This window comes from Staurois parvus, unplaced genomic scaffold (genome assembly GCF_062004578.1).
Source record: "Staurois parvus isolate SC_StPar_1 unplaced genomic scaffold, SC_StPar_1.0 ptg000440l, whole genome shotgun sequence".
NCBI classification, from domain to species: Eukaryota; Metazoa; Chordata; class Amphibia; order Anura; family Ranidae; genus Staurois; species Staurois parvus.
Genome location: NW_028318236.1, coordinates 3,698,296 through 3,720,299, shown reverse-complemented (window position 1 = coordinate 3,720,299; position 22,004 = coordinate 3,698,296). Strand labels below are relative to the sequence as shown.

The 22,004-nt window shown below is 46.8% G+C and overlaps 1 protein-coding gene across 1 annotated transcript in view; it reads left to right on the top strand.

Annotated features, from left to right (window-relative positions):
- Window positions 1-469: 469 nt before the first annotated feature.
- Window positions 470-22,004, top strand: part of ENDOD1 (endonuclease domain containing 1) — a 43,654-nt gene continuing 22,119 nt past the window's right edge. The window contains exon 1 of the mRNA XM_089687935.1: window positions 470-917. Coding sequence (XP_089544061.1) covers window positions 624-917 — 294 coding nt within the window. The 5' untranslated portion in view covers window positions 470-623. The remainder of the gene's footprint in view (window positions 918-22,004) is intronic.

Here is a 22,004-nt window from a genome sequence, read left to right as displayed (position 1 = left end):
GAGGGATGCCGTCACGGTGTCAGGTCGCCGGGACTGGTGTTGGTGTGAACCCAGTAAAAGGGGGGGATACGGGCACGGTGTCAGGTCCCCGGTCCGGGACCGGTGTGAAGTCAGTAGGTGTCAGGTCCCCGGGTCCGGAACCGGTGTGAAGTCAGTAGAAGGGGGGGATGCGGGCACGGTGTCAGGTCCCTGGGTCTGGGACTGGTGCCGGTGTGAAGTCAGTAGGTGGCAGGTCCCCGGGTCCGGGACCAGTGTCGGTGTGAACCCAGTAGAAGGGGGGATGCGGGCACGGTGTCAGGTCCCCAGGTCCGGGACCGGTGTCGGTGTGAAGTCAGTAGAAGGGGGGGTTGCGGGCACGGTGTCAGGTCCCCGGGACCGGTGTCGGTGTGAACCCAGTAGAAGGGGGGATACGGGCACGGTGTCAGGTCCCCGGTCCGGTGTCGGTGTGAAGTCAGGAGAAGGGAGGGATCTCCCGGCACTCTTTGCGCTCTGCAGTCAGGCTGACACTGCAGCAGTCAGGATCTGAGTCTGGGAGGGGAGCGGCTGTTGTCTTCCTCCTCCCGCATTCCTCTCCTCCTCGGCCGGCAGGTAGTGTGCGGTGCGGGCGGACCCCGGGGAGGACGATGACGGCGGTGCTGGTGATGTTCCTGGCGGCTCTGCCCTGCATGCTGTACGGCCGGGTGGTGCAGGACGGTGAGGATGGATTCGGGGAGTGCAACCGCTTCTTCTACCAGGGCAGCCCGCCGCAGGGCTTCACCCACCCGGGACAGGTCCGCATCTGCCAGAGGCACCGGGGGGAGCAGCACTCCGCCACCCTCTACAGCACCGAGCACCGGATCCCCCTCTACTCCGCATTCATCTACCGGGAAGAGGGGGGCGCCACACCGGGGGCTGAGGACTGGATGCTGGAACCGCAGGTAAGAGGAGCATCACCGGGGACAATGGAGGATCACTGCCCAGGGATCACCGGGGACAATGGAGGATCACTGCCCAGGGATCACCGGGGACAATGGAGGATCACTGGGGACAATGGAGGATCACTGCCCATAGATCACTGGGGACAATGGGGGATCACTGGGGACAATGGAGAATCACTGCCCAGGGATCTCCGGGGACAATGGAGGATCACTGCCCAGGGATCACGGGGGACAATGGAGGATCACTGCCCAGGGATCACCGGGGACAATGGAGGATCACTGCCCAGGGATCACGGGGGACAATGGAGGATCACTGCCCAAGGATCACGGGGGACAATGGAGGATCACTGCCCAGGGATCACCGGGGACAATGGAGGATCACTGCCCAGGGATCACGGGGGACAATGGAGGATCACTGCCCAGGGATCACGGGGGACAATGGAGGATCACTGCCCAGGGATCACCGGGGACAATGGAGGATCACTGCCCAGGGATCACCGGGGACAATGGAGGATCACTGCCCAGGGATCACCGGGGACAATGGAGGATCACTGCCCAGGGATCACCGGGGACAATGTACGATTACTGCACATGGATCTCCGGGGACTATAGAGGATCACTGCCCATGGATCACCGGGAACTATAGAGGATCACTGCCCATGGATCACCGGGAACTATAGAGGATCACTGCCCATGGATCACCGGGAACTATAGAGGATCACTGCCCATGGATCACCGGGGACTATAGAGGATCACTGCCCATGGATATCCGGGGACTATAGAGGATCACTGCCCATGGATCACTGGGGACAATGGAGGATCACTGCCCATGGATCACTGGGGACAATGGAGGATCACTGCCCAGGGATCACTGGAGACAATGGAGGATCATTGCCCAGATCATTGATCTCTTCCAACAGATCTGTGACAACCATGGTTGGGCTGATCACTGCCCACAGGCTAGGTGTGACCACTGCCCATAGATCACTGGAGACAATGGAGGGGATCACTGCCTAGATCATTGATCACTGTAAACCATGGCTGGGCTGATCACTGCCCATAGATCACTGAGGACCATGATTGGACTGATCACTGCCCATAGATCACTGAGGATCCATGGCTGGGCTGATCACTGCCCATAGATCACTGAGGACCATGATTGGACTGACCACTGCCCATAGATCACTGAGGATCCATGGTTGGACTGATCACTACCCATAGATCACTGAGGACCATGGTTGGGTTGATCACTGCCCATAGATCTTTGAGGACCATGGGTGGGCTGCCCACTGCCCATAGTCCAGGTGTCATCACTGGGGACAATGGAGGATCACTGCCCAGATCATTGATCACTGCCCATAGATCACTGAGGACCATGGTTGGGCTGATCATTGCCCATAGATCTGTGAGGACCATAGGTGGGCTGATCACTGCCCACAGGCCAGGTGTGACCACTGCCCATGGATCACTGGGGACAATGGAGGGGATCACTGCCCAGGTCATTGATCACTGCCCATAGGTCACTGCAAACCATGGCTGGGCTGATCACTGCACATAGATCATTGAGAACCATGGTTGGATTGATCACTGGCCATAGATCACTGAGGACCATGATTGTGCTTATCACTGCCCATAGATTTTTGAGGACCATGGTTGGGTTGATCACTGCTCATAGATCACTGAGGGCCATGGTTGGGCTGATCACTGCCCATAGATCACTGAGGGCCATGGTTGGGCTGATCACTGCCCATAGATCACTGAGGGCCATGGTTGGGCTGATCACTGCCCATAGATAACTGAGGGCCATGGTTGGGCTGATCACTGCCCATAGATCACTGAGGGCCATGGTTGGGCTGATCACTGCCCATAGATCACTGAGGGCCATGGTTGGGCTGATCACTGCCCATAGATCACTGAGGGCCATGGTTGGGCTGATCACTGCCCATAGATCACTGAGGGCCATGGTTGGGCTGTTCACTGCCCATAGATCACTGAGGGCCATGGTTGGGCTGATCACTGCCCATAGATCACTGAGGGCCATGGTTGGGCTGATCACTGCCCATAGATCACTGAGGGCCATGGTTGGGCTGATCACTGCCCATAGATCACTGAGGGCCATGGTTGGGCTGATCACTGCTTATAGATCACTGAGGGCCATGGTTGGGCTGATCACTGCCCATAGATCACTGAGGGCCATGGTTGGGCTGATCACTGCCCATAGATCTTTGAGGATCATAAGAGGATCATCACCAGATCTGGCCAACAACCTTTCATCTGTAGAATGTTCATGTCTACCTGTCACAAAGCCTTGAGGGAAGATTTATTGTCTAGGATGGTCCTGTACAGTCACTCCTGTTCCTGTATGGTCACTCTCGCCTTGAGGCCCTCATCATGGGTGTCAATATGCACAATTGCCTCACGTAACCATGCATGCTTATTCCCAGACAGAAGGATCCTGTTGCGGTCAATTTTTGCAGCCAACATCTAATGTCTAAAGGTACCGAAGTGGTAATGGTGCAACCAATCAGCAATTGTGCCTTTGTCTTCAAAAAAAGGAGCGTCCTTATAGTGTATATGCATGGCATGGAATTCATTCATTGGGCCAGATGGGAAGACTTCTTACCTTTTCTTTCTTGGTGAGAGCTCTCTGTCATCAATATAATCAAAGGCTTGGTAGATCTACCAATATTTTTTTACCTTATGTTTGGATATGTGGAGATTGGTTGATCATTTTTCTGTGGCGCAAGATCTGGTAATCTCAGTGATCAGCCTTGTACGTGGGGGCTCCCCAGTGATCAGCCTTGTTCGTGGGGACTCCCCAGTGATCGGCCTTGTTCGTGGGGACTCCCCAGTGATTGGCCTTGTAGGTGGGGGCTCCCCAGTGATCAGCCTTATACGTGGGGGCTCCTCAGTGATCGGCCTTGTACGTTGGGGCTCCCCAGAGATCAGCCTTGTACGTGGGGGCTCCCCAGTGATCAGCCTTGTACGTGGGGGCTCCCCAGTGATCAGCCTTGTACGTGGGGGCTCCCCAGTGATCAGCCTTGTACGTGGGGGCTCCCCAGTGATCAGCCTTGTACGTGGGGGCTCCCCAGTGATCAGCCTTGTACGTGGGGGCTCCCCAGTGATCAGCCTTGTACGTGGGGGCTCCCCAGTGATCAGCCTTGTACGTGGGGGCTCCCCAGTGATCAGCCTTGTACGTGGGGGCTCCCCAGTGATCAGCCTTGTACGTGGGGGCTCCCCAGTGATCAGCCTTGTACATGAAACATCCTGGTGATCAGCCTTGGTACGTGGGGCTTCGCAGTGATCAGCCTTGGTATGTGGGGCTCCGCAGCGATCAGCCTTGGTACATGGGGGCTCCCCAATGATCATCCCTGTATGTGGGGGCTCCCCAGTGATCATCCCTGTGTGTGGGGCTCAGTACCCCTGAAGATTCTTAAAATCTCAGTCTAAAATGGCTTGTGCATCCTTTACGTCACTAGTTGCTACGTGCCAGGCTGCCAGTGCTTTATTCACTTACACACATCAAGGAATGTATTTACATCTGAGGCTGTGTAAACCACAGTTATCAATGGACTAAATCCAGAAAAATGTGACAGTCAGTAAAGATGTTTAAATGATCATACTTCACATGAATGACAGCAAAGGGTGAGCAGTGGTGGTGCGATTATTGTGAGTGTGGTGGACTCTTTGTCCTACAGATTGCTGCTTATGCATTTTTATATGAGCAATGACACAAGCATTGCATTTTTTAATAACATTTTTATCTTACATTTCAATTGACATTTTTATATTTTTAATACATGTCAATTTAATTCAATTTGTTGGCGTGTTTTTATGTTTAATTTTTATTTCATTTTTAGTTTTTTTTTATTCTGATGGCAGCCAGTATTGTATTCATAGTGGCTCTAAGCTGCTTGGCTGTCCATTTAAATATTAAATGACTACAAGTTTCAGCAAGCCCTATCAGGTGGTCACTGCTAGCATTGAACAGATGCAGATGACGCATTCTGCAGGATTGGCAGCAGTTCCTAATTTCTGGCCGGTCCCTGGAAATAACCCTGATCATCATAATTAAACTGTATAATAAAATCTCCCCAAGTGAATGTTCAATTGCATTCCTGTGATCTATTCACGCCAGTCTGGACATTACTTATTCATAGCAATATTTATATACAAATCATCCAAAGGACCATATTCTAGCGGAATAGATTGCCCTCCCTGGCAGTACTGTGGAATCGTCTGGATGTACCAACTAAGAATGTTTGCCTTCATAGGTTCATAATGGAATACCCTGGTGTACAAGACCGCTTTGTGCAATGGATACTTGGATATCTGCATACAGAATATATAGATCTCAATGGATCCTTCCCATCTGCAGGCAGCCGCACTGAGCCTGATTATTTTCTTGTAAATGTATTCAATTCAAGATTGTACCCGTTTGCTTGTTTCATTGCAGCGTTGCGGCTTCTTTGCACGTAGCTTGTATAATCGGCGTTTGTTGCACGCCCCACCTCGCCTTTCAGCCAGCCTTCATTACACAGACATGTGGGTTTGACAACCACTTTCACTGACGGCACAGAATGGGTTTTTAAAAAAATCGGTCTATTTTGCATGCCTTTCCGCTATTTATGGAAATCCAGCTGATGGCTACGCTGGGCAGCTTTTAATGTGACACAGCATATTGTGACAGCGACAAGGGGAGTGGGGGGGGGGGATAAAGGAATCTTGGTGGATCAGCTGAAAAGAATTCGGTCCTTGTATTTACTGTGGCAGATCGGGGTGATGTCAGCTGCGAACAAGGGGTATTGTCACCACGCCTTGCTTCCCCGCTGGTTGTGTTTGTGACTGGCGCTGGTGTCATTGTGTCAGTACCAGTGACACATTGCTATGCACAACACATCAGACAATGCTTTTTACAGGGATAACCATTATGGCTTTGTTTAGCAAAATAAACCTTGTTATCCCCACCTTGTAAATGCCATAGGAACGCATACAAGCTTTGCAAATCTGATCAAAGGGGATGTTAACTTCACTTAATTCCAAAGGGAATGGAAGCTACATAGCTGGGGGGCAGGCACAGTATGCATTGTGCGACTGTAGAAACCTAAACTGTCTCTTTACCTGATTAGATAGAGAAAGGCCTCCTTGGCAGCGGTTACATTGCGGTTTTGGAGGAATGTTGCTTGCCAAGGAGATGAATCAGCTAAACAGGTCTTCAGATGGGTGTAGACACTAAAGAGGAAGTGCCGTGTGCCTGTATAATGGTGCTAGCACCTACCAACAGCCTTCTGATAGCTTGTGTTTACAGTGACATGAAATATGAACAAAGCATATCTCTCTATAGTGTGTATTTGTCTCAATCCAGAGCACTAAGTGTCATTTCTGACTGCTTCCTCCTTCATCTGCTATCAGCATGAGGCCCTTCTGAAAAGTTTTCCCAACACACAGAGAAAAATGGTGACGGGAGGGCACAGCCTGTGATTGACAGCCTCAGGTTTGTTCCTGTGTGAAGGGGGGTGTGTTCTTTCCCTCTAATCAGCTGTCAGAACTCTCCTCACCAATGTAACTTCAGCTTCACGCCCCCCTGCTTTTCAGAGCTGGGAGATCCTGTGTAAATTCTGCAATTTGAATTGCTGTAGGGGACTAACGTCTGTGTAAAAACAGGTACAAATTCTGTGGAAAAACAGGTACAACTTCTGTAGGAGGATTTGTTTCATCTTTGTGTATCACCTGAGGCCAGTCACTTCACGGGGTTAATATATGAGGGTTTACAACCACTGTAAGCCTGTGGAAGGAAGCACAGTACAGATAACTCTTACTTCTGGCTTGTCCGAGGGACAACATTGTTTGGACAAGGTTTCCTAACCTGTGAGCTTCTGCTGGCACGATTGGCAGGTGGCTAATCAACATTGGAATTGGAGATTATGACTGGGCACCTTGGGAAAGTTGGCACAATTGAAATGCCTGATTTATAGTTTGCCTGTGGAGGCAAGAAGGGTAGTGCTAACAGACCCTTCCCAGTTTTGACATCTCTTATACCAAAATTATCCAGCTTTGACTCCATTTGCTTCTTCAAGATCAGTTGGACAGCATTGTTTAGTGGTAGGGATGAGACTGGTGCAAGTACCAGGAGACCCCACCACTAGAGGTGGACCAGTCTCTGAAAGTAGCGATCAACCATACCGGATAGTTTTGTCCAGTTGCTGCTTTCCCAGAGGTGAGGTGGCCTTCGAGTGCCTGGTAGTGTCTTCTCAAGCTCTATTGACTTGGAGGAACTTCAACCCCCTGTTAAATTTTTTCTTTTTTCTCTAACCTGGTTTCCTGCACTTGCTCGTCCAGATTATCCAGTGTTGTCCTCCAGTAATCTGTGGAAGGCCACTGCACAGTGGGTCCTACGCCGCCATTTTTGCCAAAGTCATTGGAAGCCAGCTGTTCTTCTGGGGCCTAGCCCCCTGATGATGTGCCAGTGCACATGCACAGTGTGTCCTACATTGCCCCTTGAATCTTCGGGGGGAGGAGGAACATCATTCTCAACTAGGTGAAAGTTCGGGCATCTGACTGATGCTGCATCCACCTAGGTGAGTGTAAATGTTTTCTTTTATAAAGTCCATACTTCTGTTTCAAGAAATAAGTCCAGACATGGAATATTTTTACATGGTTACATTGGACCTGCGTGGACCAATATAACTATGTATATACCATACCTGGCTATGTAGGTGTGCTGTGGTACCAACAGATACTCGACTGGATTGAGATGTGGAAAATTTGTAGGTAAAGCCAACACCTTGAACTCCTATACACAATATACATACCCTCCATATATAAGTGCTTCCATTACTTGTAGAACCTTATCTCCGGATTGTCACCATACTCACAGCAGGTAATGGTGGAATCAGACATCAGGTCATGTATGAACACTCAAGGTTTCTTGGCACAGGTTGCCTTGCATGACGGGATTTTTAAAATTACCTGTTAAGGTAATGAATCATCTAAAACATACCTTGCATAACGATTCCAAATGTACAAAACGCCTTTTTATTTCTCTCTTTATGTGTCATTAAAGGAGTTTCAAAACCTTAAATAGATGATATTTAGGCCTCATTCACACTGGCATGGCCAAACCTGTGATTATGTGTTTATAGGACATTTCTAAATGCATATAAGTACATGTAATGATTTTAAATAGTATAATTCTCTGTGCATGTTCTGCGTTTAGATTCATTCAGTTTAGCTTTGTTTGGAGAAAATAGAATTAGATATTCTGAATTCCGATACTCAGAACACTGCTGAAAGGATGTAAACCCACGTAGATGCATGTACACCTAAGGCCACATGCACAATGGGTGTTTAGCCCCTGTGCCTACAGCCCCAGCATTTTTGTGCGTCCAGGAGGCACAGGTACAGCGTCCAGTCCTGCAGCCTGTTAAGGTCTATGACAGGTTTATATATGCTGTGGCTGGACAGTGTACCAAGTGGTGCCCACATTTAGGGCTCTCTGTATATACTCGCTTTCCAGGCATACGTCTCTGAATGTAGACGACCCTAAACATGAGCATCGCTCGGTACCCTGTCCATCCGAAGCATATTTCAGCTTGTCATAGATCTCGACAGGCGGCTGGGCTAAAAGCTGCATCTGTGCCTCCCGGGGACACAAGAATGCTGGGATTGGACACTCAGGGGGTTAAACACAAAGTGTGCATGTGGCCTAAGCACATACGTATACATCCAGATGATTTCTCCTAAAGTGCCAATGTGAACGCAGCCTTATTCTGCCCATACACAGATCAAATTTTGGCAGCTTCCGGCTGAATCGGCTGAAATTCATTCTGTGTTGCCCTGTCTGCACCACTTGGCTCACCAAAAGTTGAGTTTTTTTTTCTGTACATAAAATACTATCATCCATTTTAACATTTCGATTCTTTTGATCTTTTCCAGCCTCTTTCATCCCCACCTGTCTACATAGGTTTATTCCAGTATCGGCTGCACACTGTTGCTGTGGACTGGCTTCTTGATGGTGACAATGGTGCAGCATGCCCGTGCAGTGTGTGTTGGCATGAATGCATTCCGAGCTCATTCTCTCCAGCAGGAGTGCATTAGGCTCCCTATGACAGGGGTGCTCAATCCATGGCCCACAGAGCCCTCCTATGTGGCCAGTGACCTCAAACCAGGGAAGTACATGCCCGGGGTCAGTAATCCATTGATCATGGTCTAGGCTTGCCAACCCTCCATCCCAGAGTATCAGAGTACATCGAGCTGGTGCCGGCGGCGGAGGAAGCAGGTGGCCCCAGTGGGAGTAGGAGCCACATAAGTTGATGCTTTCTCTGCAGCGCTGGCTCCTGTCCCAGACGGAGTGATACCAAGTGCACGTCATCTGGGACCTTCCTAGTAGCCTGGAATGCAATGCCAGCTGAAGCTAGAAGAGGAAAAAAAGGTCAGTGTATTAAACAACACAAACTGCACTTTAGCAATGGGCATATTAGTACCTATAAAAGGGGTTAACAACTATTAGGCTGCTTTCACACTGATCCGAGAGTGCAACGCAGTGCATATGCAGCTTTCCTGCGGGTGTTAGGCTGCTTTCACACTGATCCGCGAGTGCAACGCAGTGCATCTGCAGCTTTCCTGCGGGTGTTAGGCTGCTTTCACACCGATCCGCGAGTGCAACGCAGTGCATCTGCAGCTTTCTTGCGGGTGTTAGGCTGCTTTCACACTGATCCGCGAGTGCAGCACAGTGCATCTGCAGCTTTCCTGCGGGTGTTAGGCTGCTTTCACACTGATCCGTGAGTGCAGCGCAATGCATCTGCAGCTTTCCTGCGGGTGTTAGACTGCTTTCACACTGATCTGCGAGTGCAGCGCAGTGCATCTGCAGCTTTCCTGCGGGTGTTAGGCTGCTTTCACTCTGATCCGCGAGTGCAGCGCAATGCATCTGCAGCTTTCCTGCGGGTGTTAGGCTGCTTTCACACTGATCTGCGAGTGCAGCGCAATGCATCTGCAGCTTTCCTGCGGGTGTTAGGCTGCTTTCACACTGATCTGCGAGTGCAGCGCAGTGCATCTGTAGCTTTCCTGTGGGTTTGCTGCATGAGCCATAGACTACTATTCTATCCTGCGGGTTTGGCGCACTTTCTGAAAGTACCCCACACCCACAAGATATACCTGCAGGAAAGGCACAGGTGCACTTGTGGTGCGGCTCATCAGTGTGAAAGCAGCCTTCTAGGGGGCTCAAAACAGTAAGGGCTCATTTACATTAGCAGTTTGGAGAACCTTAAATCCCTGTAGTTGAGTCACGTTTTAACCAACCCCCACCACTGGTGTAGTGGCGACACCACTCCATGCTCCAGGGAGCCTGTGCGGCCTCCCTGTCACATTCTGTTTTACACTTGGACGGAGGGGGCGGGGGACGCATGTACAGGAACCAGTCCTCTCCATTTTCCTCCTGCAACCCCTGAAAGCCAGCATTCAGCAGCTGCAAGAGGAAAATGTTCATTATGCTGTTCAAAAAAAATTTCTAAAATTCAGAACCATTTAATTTCATTGTGACCGACGACTGGTTACCAAATCACTCAAGTTGCCCTCACTCTTCAAAAGGTTGCGCACCCTTGCCATGTAATTTGCAGCTACCAGTGTGCAATGGGTAGGCAGTGTGATGCATTTATGTATTGCACGGTTTACTTTTTTCTAACTTTACTGAAATGCTGCAAAATGACATTTCATTTAACTGTATGTACGCCAACCTCTGATGTAAAGGATAGGACTCTCTAGTTTATTTTGCAAGTGAATGTTGCAAGTTTGGTCTTTCTCCACATTCTTGTTATTCCTGATTTAATTCAGCCCTAGAACATGACTCCACCCTGACATATGGTGAAGCACAGCAAACCTCACCCTCAGGTGGTTCTCTGATCACTGGGCTTGTCTAAATTGTATTCTCCTCTATCAGGTGTTGCTAGTGCAACCAGCGTCGTATGACTAGTTCACTTCAAGTCCTCATGTACACTGGACGTTTTTACAGCAGTTGTTTTTGTCTTTTGACGTTTTTTTTCTACAGCCAGTAAACCTCACCATGTTATCCTATGTGTCCATGCACACACAGACTAGAATCAACATTTTTTAGCTGGAAAAAAGACCCAGAACTAGTGGGTTTCTAGCTGGAAAAACACGGTAAATCGCAGCGCACACTCATGGAACTGCGGTACTTAAAAACCTCCATGGGTGATGCGTTCAAAATGTCTACAGGTTAGCATTGTAAAGTTACAGAGGAGGTCAAGTGCTAGAATTATTGCTCTTGCTCTGACGTTCGTGGCGATACCTCACATGTGTGGTTTGAACACAGGTTACATATGTGGGCATGGCCTACGTATGCATTCACCACTACATGCAAGCACGGGGGGACAGGGGCACGTTAAACTTTTTTTTTTTTTTTTGTTGCACTGTCCCTTTAAAAAAATATAATCACTTTTATTCTTATCGCTGGAAATGCATGCAACCCTTGTGATAGAAATAATTAGTGACAGGTCCTCTTTAGGGAAAGATATGGGTTCAATAAGACCCCACATCTCTCCTCTGCAATGTAAAGCATTAGATCAAAAAAAACATTGATCTAGTGCTTAAAAAAAAAAAAATGGCCGGAACGGAAAGTGACATTGGTCCGGTCCTCCAAGGGCATAGAGATGAGTGGCGGCCATCTTTCCTTCATTCATCTCTGTGCCCAGTGCCGGGATCGATGGTTTCTCAGGTAAGGCTGAGAACTACCGAGCGGTGGCGGTAGGGGCTGGCGATGGTGAGGGATGGGGTTTTTTCGACACCTGTATCGGTGCTTTTCTTTTTTTCATTTCGGCCAACGGCTGAAAAGGGTGTTTTCGGCTGAAACGTTTCGGCCACTGAAATTTCGGTGCATGCCTAATTTATATAGCTCCAACAGTTTGCGCAGCACTTTACAAAATGAAGGTAGACATTACAGTTACAATACAATTTGGTACAAGAGGAAACGGAGGGACCTAATTCAAAATCTTGCTTGCTTGTAACTGTGGATTTGGAACTAGTGGATTTTTTGGAAAAAAACGCATTCACTGTTTGAAAATATGTCAAAAAAACTATCAAACCTCTCTTTTGCTTCTTCAAATTTTCTTGTTGCTGTGCTTGAGAACAAATGCTGATTTTACCTCACTAACAATTTAAAAAATAAAATGTTCTTAAAAAAAAAATTCTGATGAGATACTACTAGTGTATGGACAAATGTAGGCCTCTTGCACAGGGACAATACAGTGTGCAGAGCCCGTGTAATGCCTTCCCCACTGACATATATGCTCTGACTGCGCACTATCTGCATTGAGAATATACGTCAGTGCACATACAGGTGCTTTATTCTCAGAATCTCATGCAATTTGGACAGGATTGCGGAGTGATTCCTCTCCAATTCGCTTGCGGTTTCCTCCACCCCTCCTGTATGAACCCAGTATAAAAAGACAGGGAAGTGGCAAAGTGCAGCAATGGGCAAACAGTTAGTTAAAAAATGTTACAACAGCTGACATGTTAAAAGTATATACAGTCATGGCCGAAATTGTTGGCACCCTTGATATTTTTCCTGAAAATCAAGTATTTCACACAAAAAAGGTATTGCATTAACACATGTTTTGCTATACACATGTTTATTCCCTTTGTATGTATTGGAACAAATATAAAACAGAGGCAGAAAAGCAAATATGACATAATGTCACACAAAACCCCAAAAATGGGCTGGACAAAAGTATTGGCACCCTTAACTTAATATTTGGTTGCACACCCTTTGGAAAACATAACTGAAATCAGTCGCTTCCTATAACCATCAATAAGCTTCTGACACCTCTCACCCGGAATTTTGGACCACTCTTCCTTTGCAAACAGCTCCAGGTCTCTCTTATTGGAAGGACACCTTTTCCCAACAGCAATTTTAAGATCTCTCCACAGGTGTTCAATGGGATTTAGATCTGGGCTCATTGCTGGCCACTTCAGAACTCTCCAGCGCTTCTTTGCCATCCATTTCTGAGTGCTTTTTGACGTATGTTTGGGGTCATTGTCCTGCTGGAAGACCCAGGATCTTGGACGCAAACCCAGCTTTCTGACACTGGGCCCTACAGTGCGACCCAAAATCCTTTGGTAATCCTCAGATTTCATGATGCCTTGCACACAGTCAAGGCACCCAGTGCCAGAGGCAGCAAAACAACCCCAAAACATCATTGAACCTCCACCATATTTTACCGTAGGTACTGTGTTTTGTTCTTTGTAGGCCTCATTCCGTTTTCGGTAAACAGTAGAATGATGTGCTTTACCGAAAAGCTCTATCTTGGTCTCATCTGTCCACAAGACGTTTTCCCAGAAGGCTTTTGGCTTACTCAAGTACATTTTGGCAAACTGTAGTCTTGCTTTTTTATGTCTCTGTGTCAGCAGTGGGGTCCTCCTGGGTCTCCTGCCATAGCGTTTCATTTCATTTAAATGTCGACGGATAGTTCGCGCTGACACTGATGCTCCCTGAGCCTGCAGGACAGCTTGAATGTCTTTGGAACATGTTTGGGGCTGCTTATCCACCATCCGGACTATTCTGCGTTGCAATCTTTCATCAATTTTCCTCATCCGTCCACGACCAGGGAGATTAGCTACAGTGCCATGGGTTGCAAACTTCTTGATAATGTTGCGCACTGTGGACAAAGGCAAATCTAGTTCTCTGGAGATGGACTTGTAACCTTGAGATTGTTGATATTTTGCCACAATTTTGGTTCTCAGGTCCTCAGACAGTTCTCGTCTCCTCTTTCTGTTGTCCATGCTTAGTGTGGCACAGACAGACACACAATGCAAAGGTTAAGTGAACGTCTCTCCTTTTTATCTGCTTTCAGGTGTGATTTCTATATTGCCCACACCTGTTACTTGCCCCAGGTGAGTTTACAGGAGCATCACATGCTTGTAACATTCTTATTTATCCGCAGTTGTGAAAGGGTGCCAATACTTTTGTCCAGCCCATTTTTGGAGGTTTGTGTGACATTATGTCGAATTTGCTTTCTTTCCTCCCTTTTTTTGTTTTGTCCCAATACACACAAAGGGAATAAACATGTGTATAGCAAAACATGTGTTAATGCAATACGTTTCGTGAGAAATACATGATTTCCTGGAGAAATATCAAGGGTGCCAACAATTTCGGCCATGACTGTATCTTGCATGTCAAATCCACATCTGCGCAGTCATAGTGTCCCTGTTCCACGGGACCCACTGATGATGTAAAACCACGGCCGCTGCAGTGCTCACAGGGATGGATGTATAGGCAGTTTGCTGCCAAGCTGACATCACTTCTGCCCTATGTGTGCTCCAAGCTGGTTTATAGAGGTCCCGGAACTTCCTACATTTCTTCCAGCCCTGTGTACACCACAAGCGACTGTGGTTTCTCATCATCAGCAGGTCCCATGGTCTGGGCATGTGATTCAAAGAGCAATTGCTGTTCAAATTGCATGCGATTCTTTGCACTGTGATTTGAGCCCATTCATTTTGTATGGTCTGAAATCGCACCACAAAGGTATAGGTTTCGGGTATCTGAGCATTTTGCATGAGTACAAGTACTTGTGCAAATACTCAGTATCAGCACCAATACCGGTATTGGTATTAGTTCAACCCTAGGGACTGCTGATGTTGTATACAGTTAGGTCCATATATATTTGGACACAGTAACAATATTCATACTTTTGGCTCTGTATGGCACCAGAATAAATTAAAATGAAACAATCCAAAAGAGTTTGAAGTGCAGCCTTTCAGCTTTAATTCAAGGGGCTGAACATAAATATCAAGTACAAATTGTAGGAACTGCAACCATTTTTATACACAGTCCCTCCATTTTCAGGAGCTCAAATGCAATTGGACAAATGAATATAATCTTAAATAAAATGTTTATTTTTAATTTTTTGTTGAGAATCCTTTACTGGCAATGATTGCCTGAAGTCTGGAACCCATGTACATTACCAAAGACTGGGGTTCCTGCTTTCTGATGCTTTGCCAGTCTCTAACTGCAGCTGTCTTCGGTTGTTCTTTGTTTGTGGGTCTTTCTGCCGTTAGGTTTTCCTTCAGCAAGTGAAATTCATGCTCCATTGGGTTGAGATCAGGTGATTGATCAGGGCCATTGCAGAATATTCCACTTCTCTTCCCTCAAAAGCTCCTAGGCTGCTTTTGCAGTGTGTTTTGGATCATTGTCCATCTGTACTGTGAAGCGCCATCCAATCAACTTTGCTGCATTTGGCTGAATCTGGGCTGACAGTATATCTCTAAACACTGCAGAATTCATCTGGCTGCTTCTGTCTTCTGTCACATCATCAATAAACACCAATGACCCAGTGCCACTGGAAGCCATGCATGCCCATGCCATCACATTGCCTCCACCATGTTTTACAGATTACGTTGTGTTCTTTGGATCATGAGCTGTTCCAAGCCTTATCCACACTTTTTTGTTCCCATCATTCTGGTACAGATTAATCTTAGTTTCATCCGTCCAAAGAATGCTTTTCCAGAACTGGTCTGGCTTTTTTAGATGTTTTTTGGCAAAGTCTAATCTGGCTTTTCTAGTCTTCAGGCTTATGAATGGTTTGAACCTTGTGGTGAACCCTCAGTATTTGCTCTCTTGAAGTCTTCTCTTGATTGTAGACTTTGACAATGATACGCCCACCTCCTGGAGAGTGTCCTTCACTTGTCTGGATGTTGTGAATGGGTTTTTCTTTACCATAGAGAGGATCCTGTAATCATCCACTACTGTTGTCTTCCATGGACGTCCATGCCTTTTTATGTTGCTGAGCTCACCAGTGCGTTCTTCTTTCCTCAGAATGTACTAAACCATTGATTTGGCCACTCCTAATGTTGCTGCTATCTCTCTGATGGATTTGTTTAGTTTTTGAAGCCTTACAATGGCCTGTTTCACTTGCATGGACAGCTCCTTTGAACGCATGGTGTAGGTTAACAGCAATAGATTCCAAATACAAATACCACACTTAGAATCAACTCCAGACCTTTTACTTGCTTAATTGATGAAGAAATAACAAAGGAGTAGCCCACACCTGGCCATGAAACAGCTTTTGATTCAATTGTCTAATTTTGGTGCCTTGAAAAAGGGGGGATGGCAACACTTAAGAGCTCTGATTCCTGAACCCTTCCTCCAATTTGGATGTACATACCCTCATATTAAACATGAGAGTGTGCACTTTCAGTCCATATCCATTATATAACTATAGCTTGAATATGTTTTGCTAAATACCTGAAAAAAAAACTAAAATTGTGCTTGTGTCCAAATACCGTATTTTTCGCTTCATAAGACGCGCCTAGGTTTTAGAGGAAAAAAATATTCTGAACCAATGGACTGCAGACACAGTACAGGGGATGTCCAGAGACTGTGGACACAGTACAGGAGATGACCAGAGACCTGCAGACACAACACAGGAGATGACCAGAGACTGCGGACACAGTACAGGGGATGACCAGAGACTGCGGACACAGTACAGGGGATGACCAGAGACTGCGGACACAGTACAGGAGATGACCAGAGACTGCGGACACAGTACAGGAGATGACCAGAGACTGCGGACACAGTACAGGAGATGACCAGAGACTGCGGACACAGTACAGGAGATGACCAGAGACTGCGGACACAGTACAGGAGATGACCAGAGAATGCGGACACAGTACAGGAGATGACCAGAGAATGCGGACACAGTACAGGAGATGACCAGAGACTGCGGACACAGTACAGGGGATGACCAGAGACTGCGGACACAGTACAGGGGATGACCAGAGACTGCGGACACAGTACAGGGGATGACCAGAGACTGCGGACACAGTACAGGGGATGACCAGAGACTGCGGACACAGTACAGGGGATGACCAGAGACTGCGGACACAGTACAGGAGATGACCAGAGACTGCGGACATAGTACAGGGAATGACCAGAGACTGTGGACATAGTACAGATGACCAGAGACTGCAGACAGTGCAGGGGATGACCAGAGACTGCAGACAGTAAAGGAGATTACCAGAGACTGCGGACCTTTGGGGAGGGAGGGGGAACGGTTACCTGAATTTGACAGGTACCCGCTCCTACTTCCGCAGAGTTGTCCTTCCTTCTTCCCGGAGTGGCTTCTGTGACAGCCGGGTTCCCACTGCGCATGTGCGAGAAGCGCTGCGCTTTGTGAATGGCCCGGAGCCTTCTGGGACCTGTCATGTGTCCCAGAAGACACCGGACCATTCACAAAGCGCAGCGCTTCTTGCGCATGCGCAGTGGGAACCCGGTTGTCACAGAAGCCGCCGCGGGAAGACTGGAGCGAGGAACAGGTAAGGTCCTGCAGGAGGGAAGAGCTGAGCGGCCGGCCCGATATTCTGACATGGTGGCGGCAGAAATACCGGACCGGCCACTTTACATTCGCTCCATAAGACGCACTGACATTTTCCCCCCTTTTTTTGGGGGGGGGGGGGAAGTGCATCTTATGGAGCGAAAAATACGGTATATATAGACCTAACTGTACCTCTTAAAGCCCAACAGAAGGCTGGTAACAATTAAATGTGCCCTCCTCCTCAACAGATGCTAAAAATAATGCCTCTTTTTTTTTTCCAGGGGATGATTTAAGAGGGTAATAATTGTAGGATCCTAATTGGTTTTACACCCCCCCTCTACCGGTTTCCTCCATGTCCCCTTTCCTTCTGCGGTCGTGTTGCCACCTCTCTTGCAATATTATCATGTACAATGCAGATCTATTAGCCATCGCTGGGTTCACAGTGTATGGGATGACCTCAAGAGCTTGTCCTATCGCCAGCACTGGAGAGCAGAGGACCAGAGCACCAGCTATGGCAGGACCAGTTAAGGTAGGTATACTTCTATTGGATCACCCTCTAGACAAAGCGAGCATATTTTGCCTATACTGGGTAGGTTTCAGTTTACTTTTATTGGCCAGCATGGAGTTCAGCTTTAGTAAACTTTGCTGCTTCCAAGGAGTGTGTGAGATCAGAAAGAATTGCTTCTGATTGTCTTGGAAATGTTCACTTTGCCTTCTCCTGGACCAAAACTGGGGGAGTTCATGAGAGGTTATACTTGATGGTGGTTTTACTTCAAGCAATTATGGATATGGATTCTTTACACTGATTCAATTAAGCAGGAAGGCTTTTTGAGGTTGCAGACCCTATTAAGTATGATGTCATCTCCTGGCCGACTGTAATGCATTAAGCTTTGTCATTACCACCAAATGTATTTTGTATGATGTGATGAAGGGTTCTTTTTCTGATGAAATTATAAATTAATATTTTTCCCATACGGTTTTTGATTGTCTGAGAAAGCATTTCCATTCATCATTGTTGCCAGGGTATTGAAATAAATTCTGCATCTAGAAAGACCATGCTTTCTCCAAACTGGCAATAATTTATGTTTCCCCCCGTTGTCGGTAGATGTTACATGATTGGGATGTCTTGGAAGTAAAGAGAGCTTTATTATATAAATGGATTGTATTAGCATATTTTATAGCATTTGTAAAAATTATTTTTAAAAGTACACTTGAAGCTGCTAAATATTGCACCTAAGGCAGCTCTTTGCATATCCGCTGAGTTATTTTACTGCTGTGATGTGTATAGCCGGGTGTCGTTCACAACACAGAAGCTTAATGAGACCATACAAAAGTCAGCGGGCTCTGCTGGGTCTTATTAAAAGAAGCCTAGTATAAACAAAATACTTGTGATAAAAGCAACCTGTAATTGGAGTTCTTCTCTGGAAATCTAAAAAGTCCTCCCTTGCGGTGGGAATGCATATGCACTGCAGTGATTAACTGCCTGTCAATGCCTAGGGCACAATTAAAAGTGCTTACCTCGTCCTCTGCTTTTACAGGCTCCTCTGCGCTTCTAGACTGGTCCCCGCGGCTTCCTCTTCCCTATGCTTCAAGGGTCTAAGGTTGTCCCCTGACATCATCAAGACCAATGCAGGGACCATAGCCCTGCAAAGGATGCTGCGGGACAGTCCACTGCTGGAACAGAGGGTAGCTCCATTTGCTGGTGGAATGGAGAATCGGGCAAGTAATTAACCAGTTGGTGTCCCTTGCAGTGTGGGCACAGCTCCACTACAATGGAGGAGTTTTTAGTTTTCTGGAGTTCAGCTTTAATGCTTAAAGAAGATTTAAACCCTTACTGATGTACATTTTTTTCCTAAAGCACCATGTATCATAACCACCGCAAATTCTTTAATACTTTTTCAGTGTTTTTATCCTTTGTTACATCTCAGTGCAGTTGATCTTTGATGGCTGCATGACTTTTCTTAGTGGAGGGGTTCCTGATGGTGACAACGGTGGACCTGCCTACGAAATGTATGGTAGGTGCAGCGGCTTGTAGTCTCCACTGGAAGTGCATGCGTCAGGAACACAGCTCAGGACAGCAGTTGCAGGACAGGGAAACAGCGTTGTCACTGTATAAGAGGAAGTACTTTAACAAAAACTGTTCTGGTAGGATCACCAGGTATTACTGAATGCTGAAGATTTAAAAAGAAATGGCTTTTAAAAATTACAATTACATGTTATAGATTATACCAGATTGTGCGGGTTTACGTCTACTTTACTTATACACAGTCTGTAAGAATTACCGTATTTTTCGCCGTATAAGACGCACTTTCTCTTCCCCAAAACTGGGGGGGAAATGTCAGTGCGTCTTATAGAGCGAATATGGAGCGGCCGGTCCGGTATTTCCACCGCGGCCGTGTCAGAATACCGGGCCGGCTGCTCAGCTCTGCAGCGGGACCTTACCTGTTCCTCTATCCAGCGGCGTGCTGTCTTCCCGGCTTCTGTAGTGTGGGCACTGGGCATGACAGCCGGGTGCCAAGTGCGCATGCGCAAGAAGCGGTGCTTTTTGTGAATGATAAGGCGGTACCTGGGACACATGACAGATCCCAGAAGCCGCCGGACCAATCACAAAGCGCAAGTGCTTCTCGCTCATGCGCACTGGGCACCCGGCTGTCATACCGAGCGCCATTACAGAAGCCGGGAAGACAGCGCGCGGCTGGATCGAGGAACAGGTAAGATCAAACAAAAACTCTGCGGAAGTAAGAGCGGGTACCTGTCAAATTCAGGTACCCGCTCCCCACCTCCCCAAAGGTCAGCAGTCATCTGTACTGTCCGCAGTCTCTGGTCATCCCTGTGCTGTCCGCAGTCTCTGGTCATCCCTGTGCTGTCCGCAGTCTCTGGTCATCCCTGTGCTGTCCGCAGTCTCTGGTCATCCCTGTGCTGTCCGCAGTCTCTGGTCATCCCTGTGCTGTCCGCAGTCTCTGGTCATCCCTGTGCTGTCCGCAGTCTCTGGTCATCCCTGTGCTGTCCGCAGTCTCTGGTCATCCCTGTGCTGTCCGCAGTCTCTGGTCATCCCTGTGCTGTCCGCAGTCTCTGGTCATCCCTGTACTGTGTCCGCAGTCTCTGGTCATCCCTGTGCTGTCCGCAGTCTCTGGTCATCTCCTGTACTGTGTCTGCAGTCCATTAGTTCAGAATTTTTTTTTTTCCTGTTTTCTGCCTCTAAAACCTAGGTGCGTCTTATGGTCAGTGGCGTCTTATACGGCAAAAAATACGGTAAAGCAGGCCATATAATCTTTGAATTTTGTCCAATCTCTGCCTATATTGGACAGTTTCCCAATAAATCTAAAAAACACATAAGAAATCTAAAAAACACATAAGAAATCTAAAAAACACATAAGAAATCTAAAAAACACTATAATTAATGCAGTTACAAAAAACTCAAAACATTAAGGCCACATACACACTGGGTGTCAAAAACACCACTTTTAACCACTTCAACTCCGGACACTTTTACCCCCTTTCTGTCCAGACCAATTTTCAGCTTTCAGTGCTATCACACTTTAACAATTGCGCGGTCATGCAACACTACCCATTTGGATTTTTTAGCATTTTTTTGAGACAGATAAAACTTTATTTTGGTGGTATTTTTTCACCACTGTGATTTTAATTTTTTTTTGCTATATAAATGAAAAAGTTCAAAAATGTTGAAAAAAAAAGAGTTTTTCTTATAAAATTTTGCATTAAATCTTGAACAAAATTTATTCAGTTATATTTTTATTTAAAAAAAATAACCCAAATTAGTTTATAACCAAAAATTATAATTTTTGAAAAAACATTTTTTACATTTTTTTTTATATTATTTGTTTTTTTTAACATACTGTCACCCTAGCAGTATAATTACACCATAGTGACACTGTACTACGTGTGGGGGGTAATGAAGATTTTTTTTTATTTTTACACTGATTGCATTTACACCCATAAAGACTGACGTGAATGAATAATATATATATGTAAAGCACTGCGTAAATTGACGGCGCTATATAAGTACCTAAAATAAAAAAAATAAATAAAATAAAGGCTGTAAAAGCAATCTTTTCTCTTCTCTGGCTGCTTTCCTGCAGCCATTGAGAAATATTGTGAGAGCTGTGATTGGTCACAGCTTGTCACATGGTACAAGGCTGTTGTGACTGTACTACTGATGAAGATTTTTTTTTTTTTTTTTTTTTACACTGATTGCTTTTACACTCATAAAGGCTGTAAAAGCAATCATTTCTCCTCTCTGGCTGCAATTTTGCAGCCACTGAGAACTATTTTGTGAACTGTGATTGGTCACAGCTTGTCACATGGTACAAGGCTGTTGTGAATAGCCTTGTACCATGTGACCTCTGTGATCAATCACAGATTTCACTAGTAGTAAGCAATGATGTCAGAAGTGACATATTGCTTACTACTATTGATGTGATCACTGATTGGCCAATCAGTGATTACATGAATCAGGACCTCACACAGAGGTCCCGTACAGTGATTGGTGTTCCGGATTGCGGTGCTGTGTGCTCGCAGGGAGAGCGCACAATCAGAGAAGCTGGGAGGACATTTATAAACGGCGACCCGCTTCGGCACTGCTCCCATCTGGCTGTTTATGAGTGGTTAAGGACAATCCTTTTTTTTTTTTCTATTTCTGTCTCAACGTCCCTCCATGTTAGCCTATGTGTCCATGCACACATAGGCGTTTAGAGGCAGAAAAGAAAACCCATCACTTGTGCATTCAGAAAGGGAGCGATTCAGC